The 26,373-nt window shown below is 42.4% G+C and overlaps 1 protein-coding gene and 1 pseudogene across 4 annotated transcripts in view; both read left to right on the forward strand.

The window, feature by feature from the left end:
* Positions 1-26,373, forward strand: part of Ints4 (integrator complex subunit 4) — a 60,448-nt gene that overhangs the window by 16,937 nt on the left and 17,138 nt on the right. For all 4 annotated transcript variants that reach the window (XM_006507179.3, XM_030241963.1, NM_027256.2 and 1 more), the window contains exons 6-15: positions 1,662-1,712; positions 3,083-3,171; positions 3,841-3,961; positions 8,177-8,248; positions 9,829-10,003; positions 11,704-11,909; positions 15,640-15,782; positions 18,339-18,454; positions 19,735-19,868; positions 21,161-21,318. In XM_006507179.3, coding sequence (XP_006507242.1) covers positions 1,662-1,712; positions 3,083-3,171; positions 3,841-3,961; positions 8,177-8,248; positions 9,829-10,003; positions 11,704-11,909; positions 15,640-15,782; positions 18,339-18,454; positions 19,735-19,868; positions 21,161-21,318 — 1,265 coding nt within the window. The remainder of the gene's footprint in view (positions 1-1,661; positions 1,713-3,082; positions 3,172-3,840; positions 3,962-8,176; positions 8,249-9,828; positions 10,004-11,703; positions 11,910-15,639; positions 15,783-18,338; positions 18,455-19,734; positions 19,869-21,160; positions 21,319-26,373) is intronic.
* On the forward strand, positions 23,921-24,029 carry Gm24412 (annotated as a pseudogene).

Genomic DNA, 26,373 nt, shown 5'->3' on the forward strand with positions numbered 1-26,373 from the left:
GAATTTGTGGAAAGATGTTATGTTTTATTTATTTATTTATTTTTGTCATGGAATATCTTGGTTTCTCTGTCTGTGGTAATTGAGAGTTTTACTGGGTATAGTAGCCTGGGCTTTGTTCTCTTAGGTTCTGTATGACACCTGCTCAGGATCTTCTAGCTTTCATAGTCTCTGGTGAGAAGTCTGGAGTACTTCTGATAGGTCTGCCTTTATATGCTACTTGACCTTTTTCCCTTACTGCTTTTAATATTCTTTCTTTGTTTCATGCATTTGGTGTTTTGACTATTATGTGACAGGAGGAATTTCTTTTCTGGTCCAATCTATTTGGAGCTCTGTAGGCTTCTTGTATGTTCATGGGCATCTCTTTCTTTAGGTTTAAGTTTTCCTCTATAATTTTGTTGAAGATATTGACTGGCCCTTTAAGTTGGGAATCTGGTGTGTTTGGATATCCAGGACTCATTGTGGTTGCAGAACTGGATTCTGATAAGTAGCCTTGGTTTCTGTTGCTTATGTTCTTGCACTTGCCTCTTGCCTGTCTTCTCTCTCTTCTATACCTAGTATCCTTAGGTTTGGTCTTCTCATTGTGTCCTGGATTTCCTGGATGTTCTTGGGTTAGGAGCTTTTTGCATTTTGCATTTTCTCAGACTGTTGTGTCAATGTTTTCTATGGTATCTTTTGTACCTGGGATTCTCTCTTCTATCTCTTGTATTCTGTTGGTGATGCTTGCATCTATGACTCCTGGTCTCTTTCTTAGGTTTTCTATCTTCAGGGTTGACTCCTTTTGTGATTTCTTTATTGTTTCTATCTCCATTTTGAGATCCTGGATGGTTTTGTTTAATTCCTTCACCTGTTTGGTTATGTTTTCCTGTCATTCTTTAAGGGATTTTTGTGTTTCCTCTTTAAGGGCTTCTATCTGTTTACCTTTGTTCTCTTGTATTTCTTTAAGGGAGTTTTGTCCTTCTTAAAGTCCTCTACCAGCATTATGAGATGTGATTTTAAATCAGTCTTGCTTTTCTGGTGTGTTTGGGTATCCAGGACTCATCGTGGTTGCAGAACTGGATTCTGATAAGTAGCCTTGGTTTCTGTTGCTTATGTTCTTGCACTTGCCTCTCGCCATCTGGTTATCTCTGGTGTTAGCTGGTCTTGCTGTCTCTGACTGTGGCCTGTCCCTCCTGCAAGCCTGTGTTTCAGTACTCCTGGAGAGCTGATCTCTCTGGGATGAATTTGGGTGTGGAAGGATCCTGTCCCCGGCTGTTCCTAGGTTCCTATGTCCTCATGGCTCTGGATGGGTCCCCCTTGGGCCAGGCATTTGAGCAGAAGTGGTGGTCTTACCTGTGTTCACAGGTATGTTGACACTCCTGCGAGACTCGCTCTCTCCTGACGGTATTTGGGTATGGAGCCCTGTGGCACAGGACCAGCTCTGGGTGCAGATGGAAACTCTTCTCTCTTTTTTTTTCTTACTATTATTTCATGTTTTTCTAACACTTTGAAATAGTGCATGGGTTATACAGAAAAGTCTTTGACCGCGTCTTATATTTAGACTGATTCTGGCTAACGGTAACTATCTTTGTCTGATATGATGTGATGTACATGGGAGGATGTGAAGAAGTTAGAAGTACTGACCTTTTTTCCCCAGAGGCTTAGACTGTATTTTTATTATCTAGTTGCAGCTCCATGAAAGAGGACTGAAGTTACACCAAACGATTTATAATCAGGTACCTTAAAATGATTGCTATCTGGAAGGGGAGGAGCTTTGTGAAGCTGGGAGGGTGTCACACTACTTCTCAGAATTTGAAATCATGGGGGCTTTAGCTGGCTAATAGTGGCCATATTTGTTGGGATAGATGTGGAGCCATACCTGAAACATACTTTTGAGAATGATGTGAGATATATATGTAATTCAATAGTACTCATGCGCAACTTAGAATGCATGAGTGCTAACTACATGAAACAAGTATGATTAGAAGTAAAGGAAGTGGGCTGGGGGTGTAACTGGGTGGGAGAAAGCTTGTCAGCATGCACAAGCGTCTGGGTTTAATTCCTAGTACTGAAAGTAGTAATAATTAGAACAAGTTATAGTCTTGCTTATGTAGTCTTTCACTAGACCATTCTTTTTCTTTTTCTTTTTTTCTTAGGTATTTTCTTCATTTACATTTCAAATGCTATTCCAAAAGTTCCCCCCCCCCCCCACACACACACACTTCTTGCCCCTTTGCTAGGCCATTCTTTTAAGTCAGTTCTGGCACCATACATGGTCAACTAGAATGTTTCTGGAGGGTGACCAAGACCATGGATCATATAAGGAGGTGGCACATGAATTTAGTATTAAGGCATAATGGAGTTGTAGGAAGGCTGCTTGACAGCTTAATCAAATGCCTTTCGAGGTGGTATTTTAATGTTTGTTTGTTTTTGTTTTTTCGAGACAGGGCTTCTCTGTGTAGCCCTGGCTTTCCTGGAACTCACTCTGTAGACCAGGCTGGCCTGAAACTCAGAAATTCGCCTGCCTCTGCCTCCCGAGTACGGGGATTAAAGGCATGCGCCACCACCCCCCAGCTTAATGTTTGTTTGAGACAGTGTTTCTTTGTGTAGCCCTGGTTATCCTGGAACTAGTTCTATAGACCAGACTGGCCTCAAACTCTGCCTCCCAAAGGTGTGTGCCATCATATCTGGCAGTCTATACCCTCCCTCAGATCAGATTTTGTTATCTTACCGTGAATGATTTTATCTCTTGGTGAGAATTATAATTGGCCACATCTTTGGGACTAATGTGTAAATACCTTTTTGGTACTATGGGCCTTGATTGCTCTGAGTAGCTTTGCTATGTTTGATGTTATTCTAAATAGCTGTTACACTGTGTGTAATAGCTCCCACTTTCCACGTTGTATGTGATGTTGCATAGTTAGAATACAGCCTGAAAAGCTTACAAATGCTAATGTTTCTTTGTTGGGCAACAGTTCAAATAGTTAAAAGCACTTTGAAGTATTTTGATTGACATCCTTATCCAGCCAGCCTATCTTCATTGTGAAAGTATTTGAAAATCATCTGTGAGAACACTGGCTGACGGACATGTGATCCTCCTTTGCAGGCCTGTAAATTGCTCTCTGATGACTACGAGCAGGTGCGCAGTGCTGCAGTCCAGCTTATCTGGGTTGTCAGCCAGCTCTATCCTGAGAGGTCAGTAGGTGCCAGCCTTCTCACTGCCAAGCCATTGTTTGGATATTTGGAAGGCAGTGTGAAATAGAGGGGGAGGATACAGACTCTGATAATCAGACTGGAAATGAGTTCCACTTACACACACACACACACACACAAAACACACAACACACACACAACACACATACACACACCACACACACACACCACACACACACCACACACACACACACCACACACACACACACACACACCACACACACACACACACACACACACACCACACACACACACACCACACACACACACACACACACACACACACACACACCTGTCTAGAGCTTACTTTTACCAGATTCAGACTTCCAGGTCTGTTTTATAGGCTCTAGGGGATTGGATGAGAGCTAGTACTCACCACCACTGAACTGTACGTCCATCCCCAAGCTCTTGGTTTCTTCATAAATTCTTGAATCTTACACTCACACATATGGGTTACACTTATTCAAGACACTGAAAGTTTGCAGTGCAGCTAAAGTCACTGGGTCCTTTCCTTCCCCTGGGTGAAGGTTTGCTGAAGGGTCTTCAGTCTAGGATTTCCTACAGTTTTTATTGTTCGTCCTCAGAGGGCTGCACTTGCAGCCCAGGCGCATGTTTGTCATGCATGGTTTCTCTCCCTTTCTCTTTATTTAGTATAGTTCCAATACCGTCTTCTAATGAAGAAATCCGTCTAGTTGATGATGCATTTGGAAAAATTTGCCACATGGTCAGTGATGGCTCCTGGGTGGTTCGTGTTCAAGCTGCAAAGCTATTGGTAAGTTACACTGTTTTTAATGGACACAATGCTTATGTTGTTACAAACATTTTGAGAAACCTTAGATATGGTCAGGTATGTCTCATTTTTAGAAATCCATAATTTCTCCAGTGATTTGATTCCGCACCCTACACCCCTTTTACATGATCCACCTCATTACTGTGTTTACTTACAAATAGGACTGACTTGAATATGTCATTAATAAAGGCAAGCATCAGTCAAAGCTCTAAATCAAAGCAAGCGTCAGTCCCTGGACTGTGACATCATGCATACATTCCTGCGAAAGGTTGGGGTGACCCCACCATGCATAGTTTCCTGTGTGGAGGCTGGGGATGGGGTGTCAGGGAGAAGCACAGAGTGAATAGAGAAGGGTTAAATCCTTACCACTCAAGGTCAAGAGCACTCAGTCTTCTACCATGTGGGAGCCAGGATTAACCTCAGGGCTCCGGGCTTAGTAGCAAATGCCCTTACCCAGTGAAGGTAAGGTGCCTTACCCTTATTCATTAGCCCATAAATTAGCACTCTTCATGTAGTTTCCTTGTCTATAAAATGGAGAATCTAGTACAAAAGTGAGAGTTTAAAAGGATTAAAGATTGTCTGTAAAATGTGCATATGAGTAAATATTTGTATGTATGCATATATGTGTGGTTTTTTATATAAGAAATTAGGCATAACTATATGTAAATATATACATATATTTATGCACCTATATACATGACTAAAAAGCCTAGTTGGCTAGAAATGTTATAAATGATAGTAACTATAATTACTGATGTTATTAGCAAGATTGGATTATTAGTCACTCTTGAATACAGACATAATTACATAATTTGGAGCTGTGTAGATTTAAAGTGACTAAAGCATGGCTATGGAGATGGCTCGTGGAGGAGGCTGAGCTTGCTGAAGCTGAGGGATCAGTATAACTTGGCTAGTTGGAGTAGCAGGGAAAGAGAACAGGAGGCAAAAAACAGTACAGTATCACTCATAATAGGCTAGACGTAGCGACTACCAGTCATGGGTAAGGGATGTGTAACAGGCTAAAACTCAAGGGAAGAGGAGAAACCGGGTTCCTAGTGTGAAATGATAAGGTGTTAGATGTCTGTGCTGCACAAAAAGTGAGAATTTTTCACTTCATTATAGCAGGACAAAAAAATTCCACATGTAGGTTGTATTGGAAAACTTAAGACCATTCAAAAGAAACTGGATTAATAATAATAATAACAACGACAATAGCAACTTCTCAAAGAGGTTAAAAAGAAGTCTCCCAAACTGTGACTTCCAAGTACTCGAATCCATGCTGCCGTTAAGAATACAGTCACCACGTTGAACTTAGGTCTGTCTGGGATGTGGTTTTTAGCGGGGAAGCATCTTCTGAGTATATTGAGTTCCTCTTATCCTTTCAGGATTAAACTATGTTTAAGTCTTTGTTCTTAGAAGTTGCAGCTTTTTTAGACTCTTTGTTGTAGTGCTTCCAAGTGTGTCAAGCACTGGTGTTCTTTGGGGCAAATGGCATGCTCTCTTACGTCATTTGTTTGCACTCTGATTTCCCCTTCCCTAGCCAGAGGTGTCTTATCCTCCGGCTACTTATTCTCTTAGTTTCTGTAGCATCCTTTATAGATGTAGATTATAGCCTTTCATACCATAATGAAGTTCTCTTGCTCCTTGTATTTTGTATTCCTGCTCCTGATAACTGTAAGCATATAATTGAATCATTGTTTGTTATGTATATACTTATTTTAATACATGAGGGTATAAATGAGGAGATAAAATGAATGGAAAGAATAGATTAAGAAGGAATGGCCCCTAGTACTACCGGAGGATCCCACAATACCTCTCCTGGGCATATATCCAGAAGATGTCCCAACGTGTAAGAAGGATACATGCTCCACTATGTTCATAGCAGCCTTATTTATAATAGCCAGAAGCTGGAAAGAACCCAGATGCCCCTCAACAGGGGAATGGATACAGAAAATGTGGTACATTTACACAGTGGAGTACTACTCAGCTATTAAAAAGAATGAATTTATGAAATTCCTAGGCAAATGGATGGACCTGGAGGGCATCATCCTGAGTGAGGTAACCCAATCACAAAAGATCTCACATGATATGTACTCACTGATAAGTGAATATTAGCCCAGAAATTTAGAATACCCAAGATATAAGATACAATTTGTAAAACACATGAAACTCAAGAAGAACGAAGACCAAAGTGTGGACACTTTGCCCCTTCTTAGAATTGGGAACAAAACACCCATGGAGGGAGTTACAGAGACAAAATTTGGAGCTGAGATGAAAGAATGGACATCTATAGACTGCCATACCTGGGGATCCATCCCATAATCAGCCTCCAAACACTGACACCATTACATACACTAGCAAGATTTTGCTGAAAGGACCCTGATACAGCTGTGAGGCTATTCTTGGGCCTAGCAAACACAGAAGTGGATGCTCACAGTCAGCTATTGGATGGATCACAGGGCCCCCAATGGAGGAGCTAGAGAAAATACCCAAGGAGCTAAAGGGATCTGCAACCCTATAGGTGGACCAACATTATGAACTAACCAGTACCCTGGAGCTCGTGTCTCTAGCTGCATATGTATCAGAAGATGGCCTAGTCGGCCATCAGTGGAAAGAGAGGCCCATTGGTCGTGCAAACTTTATATGCCCAGTACAGGGGAACGCCAGGGCCAAGAAGTGGGAGTGGGGAGGGGGGAGAGTGACGGGGAGGGCATGGGGGAACTTTTGGGATAGCATTGGAAATGTAAATGAAGAAAATACCTAATTTTTTAAAAAGGGGGAAAAAAAAAAGAAGGAATGGCCTGTTTGGAGGTGGAAACATGAATATTAGGAGTTCAAGACCAGGGCTGGTGAGATGGCTCAGCAGGTAAGAGCACCCGACTGCTCTTCCGAAGGTCCGGAGTTCAAATCCCAGCAACCACGTGGTGGCTCACAACCATCCGTAATGAGATCTGACTCCCTTTTCTGGAGTGTCTGAAGACAGCTACAGTGTACTTACATATAATAATAAATAAATCTTTAAAAAAAAAAAAAAAAAAAAAAGGAGTTCAAGACCAAAGTCAGCTGGGTAGTGAGTTCTAGCCTGGGCTATATGAGACCTTGACACCCCCTCCCCCATCCCTCCCAAAACAAAAGGGAAGGAAGGAATGGAAAAAGATGAGGAGGAGGGGTGGCTAAAAGAAGGATTTCTGGAGCCTCAGTTTTTATTTCAGCTCTGGATTTTTATGACTTTTACTTAATATTTTTACATTCCCCCATGCATCAAATAGGACTAATGATGGTGTTAACTTCATGTTGTTCTACTGAGAGTTAAGTGGGTTGATACATGTATAATGCTCTCGGAATTGTATATATGGAATAGAGTAAGTTCTACCCATTAGAGGTATTTCTTCTACAATATTGTTGGTATTTTTAGTTTAATAATATATCCCTCATGATTTAGAATTTACAGACATCTTAGCTATCAAGAATATTAAAGAGAGTTCTTAAATGTGTGATGAAGATTCTGAAGTTGATGGTGTGGGGCGGGACTTCTCAAGTGGAGTGGGGAAAGACCGTCATCTTTAAGGGGCTCACCACTGGGAGTCTGACTATGGGCAATACAAATTGGACTTGGTGTGTTGGGGTTTTTGGGGGATGAGGGAGGAAGGACAGAAGGGTGGGAAGTGGGCCTGTGAGGAATGGGAAGCCAGTGTGATCGGGGTGCATTGTATGAAGTTCCTAAGTAATTAACAAAAATATTTTATGTTGGAAAAAGAGAGAGGACATAATCCACCACCAAGGAGCTTGCTGAACTCCTGAGTGTGATAGGACTCACTCGGCTTAACTCCATGAAGAAACACCAGTTACTCAGGCTGCTTAGAAGAGGCTTTCACAAACTGAGCCAGCCAGAGAGGATGGTCTTTAATCTGTAGATATACCTACATGGTTGCGGTGTGCTCTGGGTGGGTGGTTTTCATAAGCTATTTTTCATACTGGTTTGGAGTCACATAATGACAACTGTCTTTGAACACCTTTGGCTCCAGTAAGCAACCCCTTCCCCAGATTTCTGTAAGTCACTCCAATAAAGTTCATTGCTTTAACAGCAACAACAAAAAGAATAATGTTACCTTTATGCATTTACTTGTAAACTTTCAGTGTTAGGTGATGTTTGAATCACAGGAGTTGTTCAATATGCTCTGGATTCTCTCTTTACAGGGCTCGATGGAGCAAGTTAGCTCTCATTTCTTGGAGCAGACTCTTGACAAGAAGCTGATGTCAGATCTGAGGGTAACTTGACTTCTTTGTTTAAACTGGGTCTCTATAATCAAAACCAGTATAGCTATATGTTGGGCTGTGTTGATTTAATTTAACAGCCCATACTCTTGTTACATTAATGTAGGTTTATTAGATTACATTATAATTCAAATTTATAGTAACTTGAACCAAATTACAAGCTACATCATGAATTTCATTCTGTAATAAAATACTTTGCAAAGGTTGTGTTAAGCAAGAGGTAGTATTTACTTTCTGTTCCTTATAAACTATGGCAGTCTGGTATTTTGTGTGACATGGTGGAACCCCTTTTTAGTACAGCTCCCATTGAGTGAGTGGAAGAGTGACCCCCTCGTCTGGACAGTGACAGTAACCAGGTGCCTCTGGGGAGTGCCTTAGACATTGACTGTGATGCTCTTGAATGTGGTTGGCAAGATGAAGTATGACCTAAAGTAATGGGTGCACTCATTGTTAGTACCTTAGTTTTTAAATATAAGTTTATAACAGTTATTGAATTTTTTATAAATATAGGAGAAAATCGCTTACTAATATAGTCCCAGTAGCTTTAGCAATTTTGGTATCTTCTGTAGCTTTTTAAATGTGTGTTTCAAGCCGTAAGTATATCCTTAGTGTCTTTAGTGACTGTATACATTGTTAGGTACCTGTGCTCTCACCCTGGAGCCTTTTCACTGTGCTAGGCTCCTATTCTCCTGACTTCTCACCACTGTAAACACAGAAAGCACATTATCTTGGCGTCCTTTGAGACCTTTTCTTTTTTGAGTTATTCCATAAGATACATCCTACAGAATGGTTCTGGGGTTGGTGTATGTGTGTTATAAACAGTGCTATGAAGCTTTGCTTGGTTCAAGTTGGCATTTGTGTTTTTGGTAGACTAGGGGGAAGAGTAAGGAAGGACGTGTGGTGAATGAGAGGAGATGAGCAACTCTGGTTTCCAAGACACATTGCAAGGTGCAGCCTGTGATGTGGGACATGACCCACGTCCTTATAGACTGATACTTGGATCCATTGTTGCTTCTGAAATGACCATCCATGAGTCATGGGCTCGTTTCTAAGATGTTTAAGAATTACTGTATGAAGCAGAGTGGCAGTTATTGATAGGATGAGAACCATACCTTTCAGTGTGCTGGGTATCTACTGCTCATCACTGTGCACTCCCTAGGTGAGCTACTAGAAGGTTACCTGAGTATAGTTGCTATATTTCCCTCCCTCCCACCTGCCTCTGCCTCCCAAGCGCTGGGGTTAAAGGTGGGTGTCACCACCACTGGCACAACAGTGGTTTCTAATGAGACTGAAAAAACAGTTGTTTTTAGACTGGGTATATTTTCTATTGAGACAGTATTTGAAGAGGCACTGCTCTTGTTTGCCTCCCAGGCTCTTCTTTCCCTATGCTTACTGGTAAGCATAGTCCCTGTCCAGTCAGCTTACTGGAGCTGTTAGAGACTTGGGAACCTTTGTCTCATTTTAAGTTGGGTTTGCATCTCTCTGCCCTCAACGTCGAGTTGTCTTCAAGAGCAGTTTGTTGCTTACTTGCTCTCTGTTCTCTTGCAAATAGTAATTGCTGTCATCTTCTACAGAGGAAACGCACTGCACATGAGCGTGCCAAGGAACTTTACAGTTCGGGGGAGTTTTCCAGTGGCAGGAAATGGGGAGATGATGCTCCCAAGGAAGAAATAGACACGGGGGCCGTGAACCTGATAGAGTCAGGAGCGTGTGGAGCCTTTGTTCATGGGTTGGAAGATGAGATGTATGGTAAGTATGCTTTGTAATATACCATATACTCTGCTTTGTGTGCATCACCTGCCCCTGCCAGGTGGCTCAGCAGGTAAAGGTACTTCCTGCGCAGGTCTGGAGACCTGAGCACTGAGTCCTGAGATCTCCAGAACCCACATAAAAGGTGGGAGGAGAGGGCTGACTCCAGCATTGTCCTTTACCTCCACTCGTGTGCCCTGGCCCTTGGATCTCTCTCTCTCACACTGATATCACTCATGAAAATACAATTTATAAAGTGCATCTTTTCATTTAGCCTTGCAATAGCCATGTAAAGTACCTACTATGAAGGAGAGGCTAAGGTCCAAAGAGTATAATACAGTGGTTAAATTCACATTTCAGCATTTCTATAAAGTCGGGATGATAATAATAAACATTTTTCTTAGCTGTAAAAATTAAATGAGATTCTGTATACATAAAGTACTTGGCATGATACTTGATCTTTTTATAGTAAGCACTTAGTAATAAAGAGACATATTAATAATACTAATTTAGAAGCTGGGCGTGGTGGCGCTCGCCTTTAATCCCAGCACTCAGGAGGCAGAGGCAGGCGGATCTCTGAGTTCGAGGCCAGCCTGGTCTACAGAGTGAGTTCCAGGACAGCCAAGGCTACACAGAGAAACCCTGTCTCATAAAACCAAAAAAACAAACAAACAAAAACTAATTTAGGTACTTAGATAGTAAGATTTAAATTCAAGTGTTTGTGACCAGAAAGTCTTTCTTCTATCTTCCTTTGGCCTTTGGGGAAAGTGTTGTGTCATATTATCCATCTGTCTGTCTGTCTGTCTGTCTGTCTGCCTGCCTGCCTGCCAGTCTGTCTAATGGAGTCTAGCTGTATATCCCTGGCTGGCCTAGAACTTGCTATATAGACTAGGTCAGTCTTGAATTCAGAGATCTCCCTGCCTCGGCCTCCTCAGTGCTGGGATTGAAGATGTGCATCACCACACCTGTCCAGTCATTCCTTGCAAGCTTTTCTGGTTCCACATAAGCTTTATGATGCTGGAGTTTTTCTACGGTGTCCCTCTGAACCCCTTCCCCATTATGTGTATCTTCCCGTTTCGCTCTTTCTTCCTCCTTTTCCGTTTCCTTTCCCTTCTCTTTGTGTTGTTTTCAACCTAGAAAAGTTCAGTTGAGAGTTGAGGTTTTGCTCAGTTGGCCTGTTACTTCCTAGCAGGCCTGGCATGAATTGGTGACGAGATCACTGCAGCCCGCTCTGAGACCTGTCTTCTTGGAGCAGCATGTCCCACAAGCACACATTGTGTGATGCTAGCCTGCGTTGCTGGTGTGGGGCTGATGTTTTCTCTTCCTTTATTGACTTTGAGGCAAGTAAATTCATTCTTCCAAGTCTTTGTTCAGTCTTGATAGTGGTCAGTTATTTACCATCTGACATCTAAATGTATTTTCATGTAGTTGGATACTGAAATAAGGCAATACCATTTCCAGGAATTCACTAAACTTAGGCAGCTGCGTCATCACACCCATGTGGATAAGATGAGGGACAAAAGGCCCATATTAAGCATCAGTGTAATGGGAACAGGAAGGAGATGCTCCAGGGAGAATCTGTAGACTGCGAGAAGAGCAGGGAATGAAAACAGCCCAAGTGAGATGAAATCCATGTTTTTTATGGCTCTAGTGTAGTGTTCAGTTTAATTTGGGCTTTTGTTTTGTTTTTCATGTTGCAGAGGTTCGCATTGCTGCTGTGGAGGCTCTGTGCATGCTAGCCCAGTCTTCGCCCTCTTTTGCTGAAAAGTGCCTTGACTTTCTAGTTGACATGTTCAATGATGAAATTGAGGAAGTGCGTCTGCAGTCCATACACACCATGAGAAAAATCTCTAACAATATCACCCTCCGAGAAGATCAGCTTGACACTGTCCTGGCTGTGTTAGAGGTGAGTGTTTCTAGCTGGTCATTCATTTCTTCATCAGGTACCTATGAGGCTGTCTCCCCTAAAATCATCAGACAGCACAGTTCTGCCATCTTACCCTCTTCTCCCCAAAGTGGAGCTGGATATTAGTGAGCAATATGAATCAGCTTGCTATGGCTGTGACCAAGGAAGGGAATAAAAAGAATGTCTAGCTTGGGCCAGCTGAGTCAGGGAGACAGAAGTATGCGGTGTTCATAGCGGTGGTAGCATACAGCTGAAGACCGGAGGGAGGGTGGGAAGTACCTGTGGTAAAGTAGCAGACACATGGTGAAGAAGCCTTTCCCATCTTCCTTTTTATTCCATTTAGCAGGAAAGGGTCTTAGTCTTCAGTTCTTCCCACCATGAGGTTTTACAGAGAAATAATTGTCTGAGGTCACATAGTCAATACAGAGTCTCACTTCCTAGGCTGTAGAACTCATGTTCTTGGGTTATTTTTCTGATGTGTCTGGATCCACTTGCAGGGGCTGATGTTGGAGTCTCACTGTTAATAAATGGGATCTGGCATCAGTCCCCACCAACACCCATCAAAGGAAGAACAAATCTGATGCCTCACTATTAGCATAATTATTTCAGATTCTGGCTGCATTTTTTTTCTTAAGATGTACAGTTTCTTTTTTTTAAAAAATTACTTATTTATCTTTTGTGTGCATTGGAGTTTTACTTGCATTTATGTCTGTGTGAGGATGTTGGATCCCCAGGAACCGGAGTTACAGACAGTTGTAAGCTGCCATGTGGGTGCTGGCAATTGAATCAGGTCCTCTGAAAGAGCAGCCAGTGCTCTTAAGCACTGAGCCAACTCTCCAGCCCCTCCTGCTGCATTCTTTTAAGAGGGTCCTTACCACTTTTTCTGAGCACTGAGTTCCATAGCATTTTTAAAAATTTTCCTGAAATCACATCTTTATTTGTAAATAAGTTGGTAATTCTAAGAAGGCATATTTATGCTGTGTGCCATTTGTCATAGATAGTCTCTCTCCTTTTTAGTTTGTTTTTGTTTTGTTTTGTTGTCTAGACAGTGCCTCACACTGGTTGGAACTCATTGCATCCTAGGCTAGCCCTGAACCTAAGACCGTCCTCTTCCTATAACCTCCTCAGTGACGGCATTACAGACTTGAGCCGTTGGCCTGTAGTTTTAGCTTTCTGTGTCCTGGTTCCTGACCTTGAATTTCATCCTATACTCACTTCTGTGTCTTCATGCCTTTCCTTACTACGTTGCCATCCCTGTCGTTGTCCCCTCTGCTTAGAAAACTGCCACTGTTCACTTGGTAGATTCTGTTTCTCTCCACAGTATATTAGCTCTTCCACTCAGATATTCCAGGAATTCAGACATACAAACTATTTTCCACTCTGCTGATCACAGCTTTCTTACATTTACTGTGTTACCGCCTTTGCTTTGAACCTTAGCCAGCTAGTCCTTCCAGCTCGAATTTCTTTTTTGGACTATGCTGAGATACTGTCCTACCTAGAGAATTTGATTATTCATCAAGTACTGTCAGTGGATTGGAAATATTGTGTCAAAACCAGATACCCATTCTCATTGAGCATAATTATAGTCTCAAGAAAGGAAACAGTTTCAGATGGTGACAGATCTTGTCCATAAGCTAAACTGTCTAGACATGTGGGAGACCTAATGATACGTCATCCAGTTAGTCATGCTGCTTAAAGGACAGCAGGTAAAAAACTGTTCCTGGCAAGGCCAAGGGTCAACATGGTAAGAATTTCAGTTCAGTTTGCAGCTTAGTGAGAAAGTGGAGAAGTCAGGGGACAGGTGACTGAATCATCCACTAAGCTTTCTGGAACATTGTTGGAGGATTTTGTGAAGAGAATTTGACATGGCCTTGTCTGTCTTTCAGCATTTCTCATTCTTGAAACCTTTTTGAAATTTATACCAGATTGTTCTGTTCTGTCCATCATTTGATGCATATTAAATACCAATCTTATATGTCTCCTCTTTATTTTTCCTCTTTTATCATGTCTCTCAGGGTTATCTGTTTGTTCTATCCCCCTAATGAGATCATTAACTCTATAAGTAGAGTTACTATGGGATGACTTTCATCATGTTCTTTTCGGGCTCAACCTAGTGACTTAGTCATAGTGAATGCTTAGCCAATATTTCCTAAAACAAATCTGCACAGGATAGCTATATAACTGGCATTTATATAGCACTTAAGAAATACATAAATTAAAATTGCTTTCTTGCTAGATTGAACATTATTTCTCCAGGACATCACTATAGCTTCCATGGTCAGCATGGAGATTCGCTTATACATGATGCATCATCTTATGGTTAAGTTGGCAGGGTTTGGAGTCAGACAGATCTGAGTAAGCTATTAGTCCTTTCTTTGGTCTTTCCTTTTACCTGTTGTCTTTAGTATTTCTGTCTGTCCTGTGCCAGGCCCTGCTGTAAGAAAGGCTGTAATAGTGAGTGACAGCTGTGATCTGCTCTCATGAACCTCGCAGTCTCATGGGAGTCAGAAGTAGTTATTAGAAAGGCACAGTAGTAAAATGAAATGTGCACACAGCTTGAGGGAGATACCATAAGGGTCTGTCAGGGGAGCCTGGCTCTTTACGGTCAGGGAGTGCAGCAGTCAGATCTAAGGAATCTAAAGTTGAACTCAAAACGAGAAGGAACTAGGACTAGTGTGGCAAGAATTGTTGGCAGTGTGAGGCGGACAGACATTGCAGGCAGAAGGGCAGAGATTAGGTCTGTTGTGAGTAATTTGTATTCTGAGACCAAAGAGGACTGTGTGTCAGGAAGACAAATGGCTGAAGTGTGCTGTCACATTGTGCGGGAGGGCTGTGGAGCTCATGCAACCCACATCTCATTTGTTGGTGTTATCTGGCCACACAGACTTCTGGGCTGTTTTTAAGCATTCTACTCTAAGGCCTTTATGGTTTTTGATCCTTTTGATTATAAAATATTCAACTCATCCTAGTAGTCTTTGATTTTTTTTTCTAAAGCTGTTCCTCTTCTTTTGTGTGTGCGTGGGTCTTGTTATGTATTTAGGCTGCCCTCAACTTGTAATCCTTCTGCCTCTGCTTCCCAAGTGCTGGCACTACAAGTGTGTGAGACCACCACAGCACAGCCTGCTCTTTTCATAGTTGTCAGCCACTGATAACTCAGACATTGAGGTAAAAGATTCAGACACAGGGAAAAGGGAAGGTTAAAGAGCAAAAGGGGGTGGGCAGGGTGGGGCAGAGCTGTAATCCCAGTGCTCGGGAAGTGGAGGCAGGAGGATCGGAGTTCAGGGCCATCCTATGTCCTCGCTACATAGTACCAGTTGGACCTGGACAGCGTGAGACCCTGCCTCAAAACAAAAACAACAAACAAACAAACAAACAACAACAACAAACCAGAGAGAAGCCAGGTGAGGTGGTGGTGCTTTCCTTTAATTCAAAGCCAGCCTGGTCTACATAACAAACTCTAGGCCAACCAAGGCTACAGAGTAAAGTCTCAAAAAATAAATAAACTAAATAAATAAAACCAGGAAGAAGAAGAGAAAGAATAGAAAGAGGCAAGGCCCCTTCTTAGATCAATAAAATGAGGTCTTTCCCAGGGATTTTAGCTAGCAAATTTCTAAATATTTTTTTCATATGCACAGCCTAAATGGACACGTGGTCATGGAGAAGGGAACGGTGTGTGGAACATGAATCCCTGTTGCTAATTTTTACCTTTCTGTTTTTCTCTTCTGCAAAGGATTCATCCAGGGATATTAGAGAGGCTCTTCATGAACTCTTATGCTGCACTAATGTCTCAACCAAAGAAGGGATTCATCTTGCACTGGTGGAGCTTCTAAAAAACCTAACCAAGTACCCTACTGACAGGGACTCCATATGGAAGTAAGGACGTTTACCTCATTACTAAGTCTCGTCAAAAGAAAACTGTAGCGCGCACATTATTTGGTGGATCGTCCTAGACTAGGTGTAGCCCTCAGTTTCACCTTGACTTTAGAACCTGGGCGCAGTGTATTCATAAATAAAATACATCTTAAAAAAAAAAAACAAAAAAAAATGGCTTAGCTCATGGAGTCCACTCTCAGCTTGCAGAGGATAGAGAGGTAGGGAATACATAGATAGGAAGGTTGGACAAGATAGTAAAAAAAAGTCAGAACATTTAGAAATGAAGTCTAGTTTTAGAGAGGCTCTGCTGTGTAGATCTCCAGAAGGACCTGCTTAATTGCTTTTCCTACCTGGGTTCTGAATATAAGCAGAGAAAATAAAGCCAGCCAAACCCACTGCAAACTGCAGCCTTTACAGTGTGCCGGGAGGCAGAGCGGGTAAAGGGCTGAGAAAGAGAAGGTAAGGCTGGGCATGCTGGTCTTTAATCCTAGCATTCGGGAGGCAGAAGCTAGCCTTGAAAAGTACTTTCCTGTTTTTTGTTTGTTTTGTTTTAAGTAAATGTTCGCTGAAAACTTTTTGGGTTTTTTGGTGATTTATTTCATCTTATGTGTAGGAGGATTTGCCTACATGTGTGTATATGCATCTTGAGTGGTTTTGGTGCCCAAGGAGGTCAGAAGATGGTGTCAGATCCCCTGGAACTAGATTAGAGATAGTTGTGAGCCACAGTGTGGGTGCTGGTAGTCAAAGCCAGGTGTAAGACAGATGCTCTTAACAAAGCCTGCTCCTTATGCTTTCTCTCTTCTGCTGGCCTGTCACTGAAGTCCTATCAGCTGCACACTATCTGATCTGGAGTGTGAAAAGTGTCAAATTCAGCTTCTTATTACCTACAGTGCTGGTTACTGCTGCCTTAGCTGGCTAATAAGAGCAGACTTTAACACTTACATTTCTTCTTGTGTGAAGGGAGGTGTGAGGGTGTGTGTGTGTGTGTGTGTGTGTGTCAGTGTTGGGTAGCTTCCTCTGTGTTGCTTTCCACTTTACCTAATTTTTAAAAATTGTTTTATGTGTATGGGTGTTTTGCCTGTATGTGTACCTGTGTACCACTTGCATGGCTGATGCCCTTGAAGACCAGAAGAGAGCCTTAAAACCCTTGGAACTGGAATCACAGATGATTGTAAGGCACCATGTGGCTGCTGGAATGAAACCCTGCATGATCTGGGAGAGCAGCCAGTGTTCTTAACCAGTGAGCCATCTCTTCGAGCCTTTTATTTTTTGAGACCAGGTCTCTTACAGAATCCAGAGCTTGTTATCTGGACTATGTGGCCAACAGGCTCCCAGGAATCAGCCCACTTCAGTCTGCTAAGTGCCAGGACTGCAGGCACAAAGTGTCCAGTGTTGTGGTTTGATGTTTGTATGTGTGCTCAGGGTTTCTGTCCACAGGCTTCAAGCTCTTTACCTCCTCTTCAGCCCCCTTTGTAATTCAGTGGAGCCAGGCTACTTACACTTCTAAGCCAGAGCTTAAGAAACAGAATTGCCTCACTTGTGTAGGTTTGCAAAGCTCGGAAAAGCCCTTCACTTTTACTATAGTAGCTAATTATTACTGAGTTCTAACTAATAACATTCCTAAGTACTTTGCTTTTTTTTTTTCTCATTTAAATCCTATTTTATAAACAACCTGCTCAAGGCTACATAGTTTCAGGACATCCTGTAGGATATCAGTTGTGTTATTTTGACTACAAGTTAAAAAAAATATGTCTCAAATCATCTTAAATAATACATCTAATTTTTACATAACAATACATGATAAAATGTTCAGGATTGACCAGCTTGTCAGAGTGAGAGTCCTGGATGCTGACCTCTCCTAGCTTTCTCCTCAGAGCTGCGAGATGGTTGCTTCATAAGAGAGCGTCTAAAGACCCCAGGGAAGGGGTGTTCCCTTCATGCGTTTCTTTTTATGTGCTCAGAGCGCCATTGCTGAGCAGCTCCCCAGCAGACTTGTCTTGCTCCATTTACCAGAGCTGAGTTACTTGACTGCTAGCAAACCAGCTGCCGGAAGTGATGTGAATGCTGGGTGGGCTGACCCAATAGCAAAGCAGCGCCTCACTGTTTTCCTGGTACCGAGGAATTAGTTTTCTTGGCAAGGAAGATGGAGGAACTGGCTGTTGTTAAACAACCAGTAATCTGGGGCCTGGAGAGATGGCTCAGCGGTTAAGAGCACTGACTGCTCTTCCAGGGGTCCTGAGTTCAGTTCTCAGCAACCACATGGCAGCTCACAACCATTTGTGATGAGATTCGATGCCCTCTTCTGGGGTGTCTGAAGACAGTGAACTTTCATAAAGCAAACAAACAAAAACCAACGAGTATCTGCATTTGAGCTCTTCTAATTTCGTGATAGCCATTTGCAGTGAACTAGCCGAGTTCTGAGGAATCGGATGACTTACTTGAAGTTGTAGTGTTGTGCAAAGTGGGTAATTATGAGTTTCCATACCAAACCAGGCTTTCTGATCTAGTCCCTGCACTTATTGATTTACTGATATGGTTCCTGTTGGTTTGTTTCAGGTGCTTGAAGTTTCTGGGCAGCCGGCATCCGACCCTCGTGCTTCCTCTGGTGCCAGAGCTCTTGAGCACGCACCCATTTTTTGATACTGCTGAACCAGACATGGACGATCCAGCTTGTATCCTCTATGCTTAGTTCAGATGGGCGCTGCTGTCTTAGCAGAGAACGGGATTCTTCAGTGGTCTGAACTTCACTTAAAGTGTTTCCTTTTGTTGCTGTAGTATGTCAGAAGGACTCTGGTGGCTGTTCCCAGCTTACATTGTTTTCATAATAATTCATCTTTGCTGTTTAATAGCAACAGATATTACTACTACCTTTTATTTACCTCTTCATACATTGCACATATTCATTATATATTTTGTACAATTTATTATGACTTGCCACACAACCTTAGGAGGGGAAGGAGAGAGGAAGAGGGTTTTGTTTTGTTTTTTTTTTTTAATTTAGACAAAATTGAGTTTTAAGTAACTCAGAAAAAATCAGATCTGCAGCCAGATGTTATGCCGTCCACCTGTGGGCTGCTGCGGACGTTTGAGGCAAGCCTGGCCTACATCTAAGATACATTGGGAAACTGTTTTTTGTTTGTTTGTTTGTTTAGTTTTTAAGGTTGGTGTAGGGGAAGAGGCTGCTAATGTAGCTTGGTGGTAGAGGGCATGGATGGGCTTGAATAATACAGGCCAGGCTCTTCCTCCTCCTGCACCACAACAAAGAAAGAAGCAGAAGCTCAAATAGATCTGCCTTGAACGCTTGAGATGTCTGATTTTAAAGCTTTCCTGTGTCTTGAACCATGCTTACTCGGACCTGCAGCCTGAGGGAGGTGCTAGCCGGGGGTAGTGCGTGCTCACTGCTTCTAGTTAAACTTGGGTGGGTTTTGGTTTTCTCATGAAGCATGACATGAGACTGGATGGTTTTCCAGCAGTGGAACTACACTCACACCAGTACATCCTCATGCCCCCTAGGTTCCTCTTGCTCCGTACCTAGATTCAGATGCAGCATGAGTTTTAGGGATCACTATTCAAACATAGCCATCCAAACACGTGAATACAAGGAGACCATTGCATTCTCCCTTAGTCCTGTTGACCCTCACAGTGTGTTGGGTTTGTTCATTAGTTTAGGCATAATGATTTTATGTAGCCCATGTTGAGCCTGACTTCCTGATATTCCTGAGTGCTCTGACCTGAGGTTGCTGGCATGCCCCAGTGGTTCTCAGGATTGCACCCAGGGCTGCTTACATGTCAGGCAGTCGCTCAGCAACTGGACTCCAGCCCTAATTTTGTGATTATTGGCAAATTGTGATTCTTTAATGGGAACTTTGGAAACAGGAAGCGAAATGACAGGTTATATAGGTAAACCTTAATCTTTTATATTCTAAGTCCACTTAACTCTCTTACGTATCAGACATTGCAGTTTTAGTTCTTATCTTCAATGCTGCTAAGACCTGTCCTACAATGCCAGCACTCTTCTCAGACCACACCCTCAGGCACTATGCCTACCTCCGAGACAGCCTTTCTCATCTTGTTCCTGCCTTGAGGGTATGTTGAAAGAAGTTTGCTTTGTTGAGCTTTGGTGCTCAGTGGTTATTAAATAGCACTCTGCAGACTGTCTAGTTTATGGTAATATGTCTATCCACCCATTCTTTTTTATCTTGGGCTTTGTTGTTCTGTACTTCAAACATTTTTACTTTGACAAAATAGGCTGGCCTTGAACTTGCAGTGCTTTTTGCCTCAGTCTGTCTCCACAGTGCTGGGATTGCAGTAGTGCTGCTCTGTGTGACTTCCTGTGCTCCAGCTTCTGTGGTCAGGTTCCCCCACCGTTTCCTCCTTCCCGTCCTTCCTCCCTCTCCTTTCTCTTCTTCACCTCTCTCTTTCTCTCTGTCTTTGCGCTGAATCAATCAAGGACACCGGCCTATCAGTCTGTACTAGTGTGTCTGATTCTTAGTTATAGCATGTTAAACAATAGATTACATTTTAGACTAAGGGTAAACTTGTGATATTTATCAAATAGATCTGCCTTGAATGCTCGAAATGTCTGATTTTAAAGCTTGTATGCTTTCCTGTGTCTTGAACCATGCTAGTTTGTGTATATGTGTGCAGAGGGGATATGCATGTGCTGTGGCATGCATGTGGATGGAGGTCAGCTAGTGGGAGTCAGTTATCTCTACCATGTGATTGTGTCTGTGCAGTGGGTACATGATGCCAAGGCACATACATATGTGCAGGTCATGTTTTGGGAGTTGCCTCTCTCCCACCATGTAGGTCTCAGGGACAAATTCAAGTCCTCAGGCTTGATGGTGAGTTTCTTTACTCACTGAGCCATCTCACTGGCCCTCCATCTCTTTCTTAGTAACTTCTTCTAACAATTAAAACAGGAATTACAATTACCCTCATATAAAACATTTTATAGCATGCTTCCTAAACTTATTTGGGAATAAATTTATCACTTGCTTGTTAAATGAAACACAAGTCTTAAAAATAATTGTAACACACAGACTAACTCTTAGTTTTATTCTATGCTCAGCAACAGAAATATAATATATTCTCTTTTTTCCTACCATGTTATTGGGTGGGTCATGCTAGCATTCTCATTTATATTTGTGTCTGCCTTTCCTAGCCTTTTTTCCTTGTGTTCCTCCCCTCCTGCCCATTTCTGACTTCTGACTTCTGATCTCTCTCTCTCTCTCTCTCTCTCTCTCTCTGTCTCTGTCTGTCTGTCTGTCTGTCTGTCTGTCTGTCTGTCTCTCTCTCTCTGTGCATCTGAGAGAGAGAGTGTGTGCATAAATTGAGCCACAGTTTTTGCTGATACTATTGTTCCACTATTTTCTTAGTTACCAGGGAGAAAACTGGTGTCCTCCACTGTCCCCTCTAACATCACCCCTCATGAAGATCCTTCCCAGCAGTTCCTGCAGCAGAGCCTTGAAAGGGTGTATAGTGTTCAGCACCTAGATCCTCAGGGGGCCCAAGAGCTGCTGGAATTCACCATCAGGTAAGCAGTCTTTGTCTGCTTCCTCTGAGAGCTAGCATTCTCTCATGCTCGGCCTGATAGCTTTGAATTCCTCTCATTTCTGATTGTTGGCCTTTACCCTTGAGATTGTAGTAGGTTTATTATTTTTTAATGCTGTTTGCATTCATGAGTCAAAGAGTACTGCAAATAGAAATAGAAATAGTTACAAAGAACACGTGCCTTTAGTCCTAGCACTTGGGAGTCAAAGGCAGGTGAATCTCTGAATTCAGAGCCATTCTGGTTTACAGATCACATTCCAGGACAGTCAAGGCTACACAGAGAACCCTGTTTCAGGAGAAAAAAAAGCAAACCAGAAAGAAAGAGTTAGAAAGACTCTTTGATCCTTTCTTTCTTGTATATTAGTTAAATGAGTGACAGACACACAGGGAAACAATGGTTTAGTAAGACAGCAGATTCACCCTCCCTTAGCCTTAGGACTAAGGTCATCATAGGTCCATGCTCATTTTTTCCTAGGTCTGTCTTCTGTCTGTGTCTGTGTTTTCCCACTATCTCTATTTCTAGTCTATTTTTTCCTGTGGGAAGAAGAAAAGGCCTTCATTCTGCATTTCTTACTTTGAAAGACAGGTCCCAAAAGGTGTATCTTCCAGTTTTCCATAGTGTTGACTGGAAACAGTCACATGATTCTCTCTCTCATTAGGGAACCTGGGTCAGTGATCTGTATTCTAGGTGACTAGTGTCTGTGTGATGGTGGCTCTATTAGGAAGATGCTCTGCTGCACAACATGGCCCATATAATGGGAAATAGTGTCCTGCCAACCTTTTCCAGCAAGTTTGCTGACGCTTTTGTATACTATGGGCCAGCCATAGCTCTGGGAGCCAGGGTTCCACTGCTCTTGGTAGCTATGTGAAGTGGGCTTCAGCTCTGTTTTTCTTTTCTCCTTCTCCATGATAGTGTGTAGTTTTGGAGGCCACTAATAGAGGCTTCTGGCCCCAAGCCCAGGAAAATAAGCTTTGATTCCTGATTCATTCCCATCTAATTAAGCATTTAGGGCTTGTCCTTGACGGTTTATTGTGTTGGCACTAAAGCAAATGCAGAATGCATAAAAACAAGCCAACATGTTTAGTTTGTTTAGCTGTGGTACTGTTAGTAGGTCTTAGTAAATACCTGCTGGGTTGCATTGTCTTCATGAGCTGGTGGTTTTTTTCTTTTATATTTTATTTAATATGTTTTTCTCTGTGTGTGTGTGTGTGTGTCTCTGTGTGTGTGTCTGTGTGCGTCTGCGGGTGCTATATCCCTCATGTGGAAATAAAAGCATAACATGCAAGAATTGGTTCTTTCTTTCTACTCTTTGGGCCCTGGGAATTGAACTCAAGTCATGTGGCAGTTGTTCTTATAGGCTTTGATCTGGCAAGACCCCTGTTCTAATCCCCTGGGCCTTGTGTTTCTTCTGGCTTGAGTGCATTCACAGGAGAGTAATCTAGACAGTGGGGAAACATGGAAGGGAAGCAGTGGAGCAATAGCTACTTAAAGGCCCACTCTGCTTTATCGACATTGCAAGATGTGTCAGGACCAGAATGCGAATGTAGCTTGTCTGACTCTGAAGTTCCTGTTGTGGGATATGAAATAGTGTCATGTAGTGATTAGAGCAGATGATCCTGTGGTTTGGCCTGATGGAGATAGCATGGTTGGCAAACTGCTTGCAATAGGACCTGAACTCAATGCCCAGAACCATATAACAAGGCTGGGTGTTGCCTATAAGCCCAGTGTGGATGAGGTGGACACAGTCAGATCCCTAGGTCTTGTTGGTCAGCCAGTCTTACCTTACTGAGCTCTGGACCAAAGGCAGACTGGTTCAACACAGCTAAATGGTGCTCTGGATGGCTGACACCCAAGGTGGTCCCCTGGCCAGTATGCATGTGCATATACACAAACACGTGTGTACATGAAAAAAAAAAGATGATCCCTAAATTTCTTTAAAAATTACTTGTTTTTAAGACAGAGTTTCTCTACATACTTCTGACTGTCCTACAGCTTACTTTGTAGATCAGACTGGCTTTGAACTCACAGAGATCTACCTGCCTCTGCATCCCAAGTTTTGGCATCAAAGGTATACACCACCACACTCAGCTTCAAAATTTACCATTTTTTAGTTGTTAAAAGGTGTTAGTTGCCGGGCGTGGTGGCACACGCCTTTAATTCCAGCATTCAGGAGGCAGAGGCAGGTGGATTTCTGAGTTCAAGGCCAGCCTGGTCTACAGAGTGAGTTCCAGGGCAGCCAGGGCTATACAGAGAAACCCTGTCTCAAAAAACCAAAAAAAAAAAAAAAAAAAAAAACCTTAGAAGTTGTCAATGACTGTGTCTTTAAACCAAGAACAGATAAGAAAGGCAAGTAAGGGGGCTGGAGAGATGGCTCAGCAGGTAAGAGCACCGACTGCTCTTCCGAAGGCCCTGAGTTCAAATTCCAGCAACCACATGGTGGTTCACAACCATCCGTAATGAGATCTGACTCCCTCTTCTGGTGCATCTGAAGACAGCTACAGTGAGTGTACTTAGACATAATAATAAATAAATCAAAATAAAAAGAAAGGCAAATAAGGGGCATTCATGTTACTTATTTTTATAATGGTCATTACCAAGGCTTTTAGAATGCAGTCTCTCATTTGCTGTGGACATGACCATAAAGAAAAATTCCCATGAGGTTTTTCATATGCTACTACCTGTTGGGAACATTTGTTAAAAGTAAATAAATAAATAATGTAAAAAATAAGTAATAAAATAATAAAAATAAATAAATAAAATTAAAAAGAATGCGGGTTTGACTAAGTGGTACTCAACCTGTGGGTCATGACCCCTTCACAAGGGTTACCTAAGACTGTTGGAAAACACAGAGATTTACATTGTGATTCACAACAGTAGCAAAATTACAGTTACGAAGTAGCAATAGCAATGAAAATAATTTTATGGTTGGGGACCACCACAACTGTATTGAAGGGCCGAAGCTTTAGGAGGGCTGAGAACCACTGCTCTAAGTGGTGAAGGAAGAATGAGAAGTTCGCCAAGTGAAGGAGGGGAAGAGCTCATCACAGACTAGGGATAGCAGAGAAGGACTAAGGCTTAGTCCCTCCAGCCTCCTGTCAAAGCATAAGGAGATGCGAAGGCCGAAGGAGTGGCTCAGATTCCAGAGAACACTGTCTGACTTTGATGTTTAGAGCATAGAAGAGGTTGGAAGGAAAGTGGAGCCATGAGCATCTGGACATCCAGAGTATTTTGTTCTTGAGACAAGGTTTGTTATGTAGCCTGCCTATTCTGGAACTTGCTGTGTAGACTAGACATCAGCCTGCCTCTGCCTTCTAAGTGCTGGGATTAAAAATGTGCTTGCAGGCCTGGCTCCTTTGTTGTTGTTGTTTTGTTTTTTGTTTTTTAACTATTTTTAATAGTGATTTTAAAGATTAACAAATTTAGGGCAGGCAGGATGGCTCATCAAGTACAGGTGCTGTTGCCAAACCTGACCATCTGAGATCCATCCCTAGAACCCGTGTGACCATCTGAGATCCACCTCTAGAACCCATGTGACCATCTGAGATCCATCCCTAGAACCCATGTGACCATCTGAGATCCATCCCTAGAACCCATGTGACCATCTGAGATCCATCCCTAGAACCCATGTGACCATCTGAGATCCATCCCTAGAACCCATGTGACCATCTGAGATCCATCCCTAGAACCCATGTGACCATCTGAGATCCATCCCTAGAACCCATGTGACCATCTGAGATCCATCCCTAGAACCCATGTGACCATCTGAGATCTATCCCTAGAATCCAGTGGGGGGCATAGACTTGACCTCTCACCTCCTCATGTGTGTTCTGTTTCCACATTTGTGTTGTGACCCATGCCAACAGAGGCACACAAAAACCAGATAATAAATAAATGTAAACCAATTAAAAATTAACAAATTTGGGCTATTTTGTAATCGTGGTTTTTTTCTTTTTAAAATCACAATATATTTGTACTTTCTTTTGTTTTTGTTTTGTTTCTTTTTTCAGTTTGAGACAAGTTTCATGTGGCTAAAAATGGTCTCAGACTTTATATGGAAGGAGGCTGCACCCGAATCCTGATGCTCCTGCCTCTGTCCCAAGTGTACACTCCACACTAGCTTGCTTGCTTGATCTGTTTGCTGGTTTGCTTGTGACAGTGTTTCTCTGTGTAATCCTGGCTCATCTGCCATAGCTTGGTAGACCAGGCTAGACTCAAACTCAGAGACCCACCTGCCTCTGACTCCTGAGTTCTGGGATTAAAGGGTTTAAGCCTGGCTGAGTTTTAATATTTAAAAATGCTGTTTCTTAGCTTTCCGGACCAAGGATCGTTGGTGTGTGCTTCTGAGGGGGGTGTTTTTGCCCTGCCAAATCACATTGTAGAAATATAGTTCAATATAGCTGTATTTTAGTTTGGTTTGTTTCATTAATACTTCATATATTTCACAAATAAATAAAATAAATGGGGAATTATATGATAATGAATAAGGAAAAGGGTTTTACAGTCAGACAGGACTGGGTTTGTGACCTGGTTTTGCCATTTTTTAATTCCGTGATCTTGGGCAAACCAGGTAATGTTGGTCTTTGGTTTCATGCTCCGAGACACAGATTAACTACAATTCATGTTGTAAGGATTAAATGAATTCAAGTAAGGAAATACCTAGCAGCAGTACAGCTACACATAGAAAGTGATCTTTATATCTTTTTAAATGGCTCACAGTCTTACAATGTGTGTCTAGACCAACACTTCCTGACATAGAGGGACATAAGGACATGCTGGAACATAGAGGACTTTGCCCATGGCTAGCAGTTTCCATTTTTGCCTGTCAGTAGTTGAGGTTTCTCACAGCTAATTGGGTAGGATATAGCCTGTTCTGTGAATCTGAGAACCATGGCTACACTCCTGGGGCTGCAGACTAACATGAGACCTGGAGGAACGCAGTGTGTGATCAGCTTGGCAGTGTTCTTTTAATAGTAACAGAGGGCAGAATCTTGCTGACAGTATTGCTTCAGAAGTAGAATGGGTCTGAACTTTTCTTGG

Source organism: Mus musculus, chromosome 7 (genome assembly GCF_000001635.26).
Source record: "Mus musculus strain C57BL/6J chromosome 7, GRCm38.p6 C57BL/6J".
In the NCBI taxonomy this organism is placed as follows: Eukaryota; Metazoa; Chordata; class Mammalia; order Rodentia; family Muridae; genus Mus; species Mus musculus.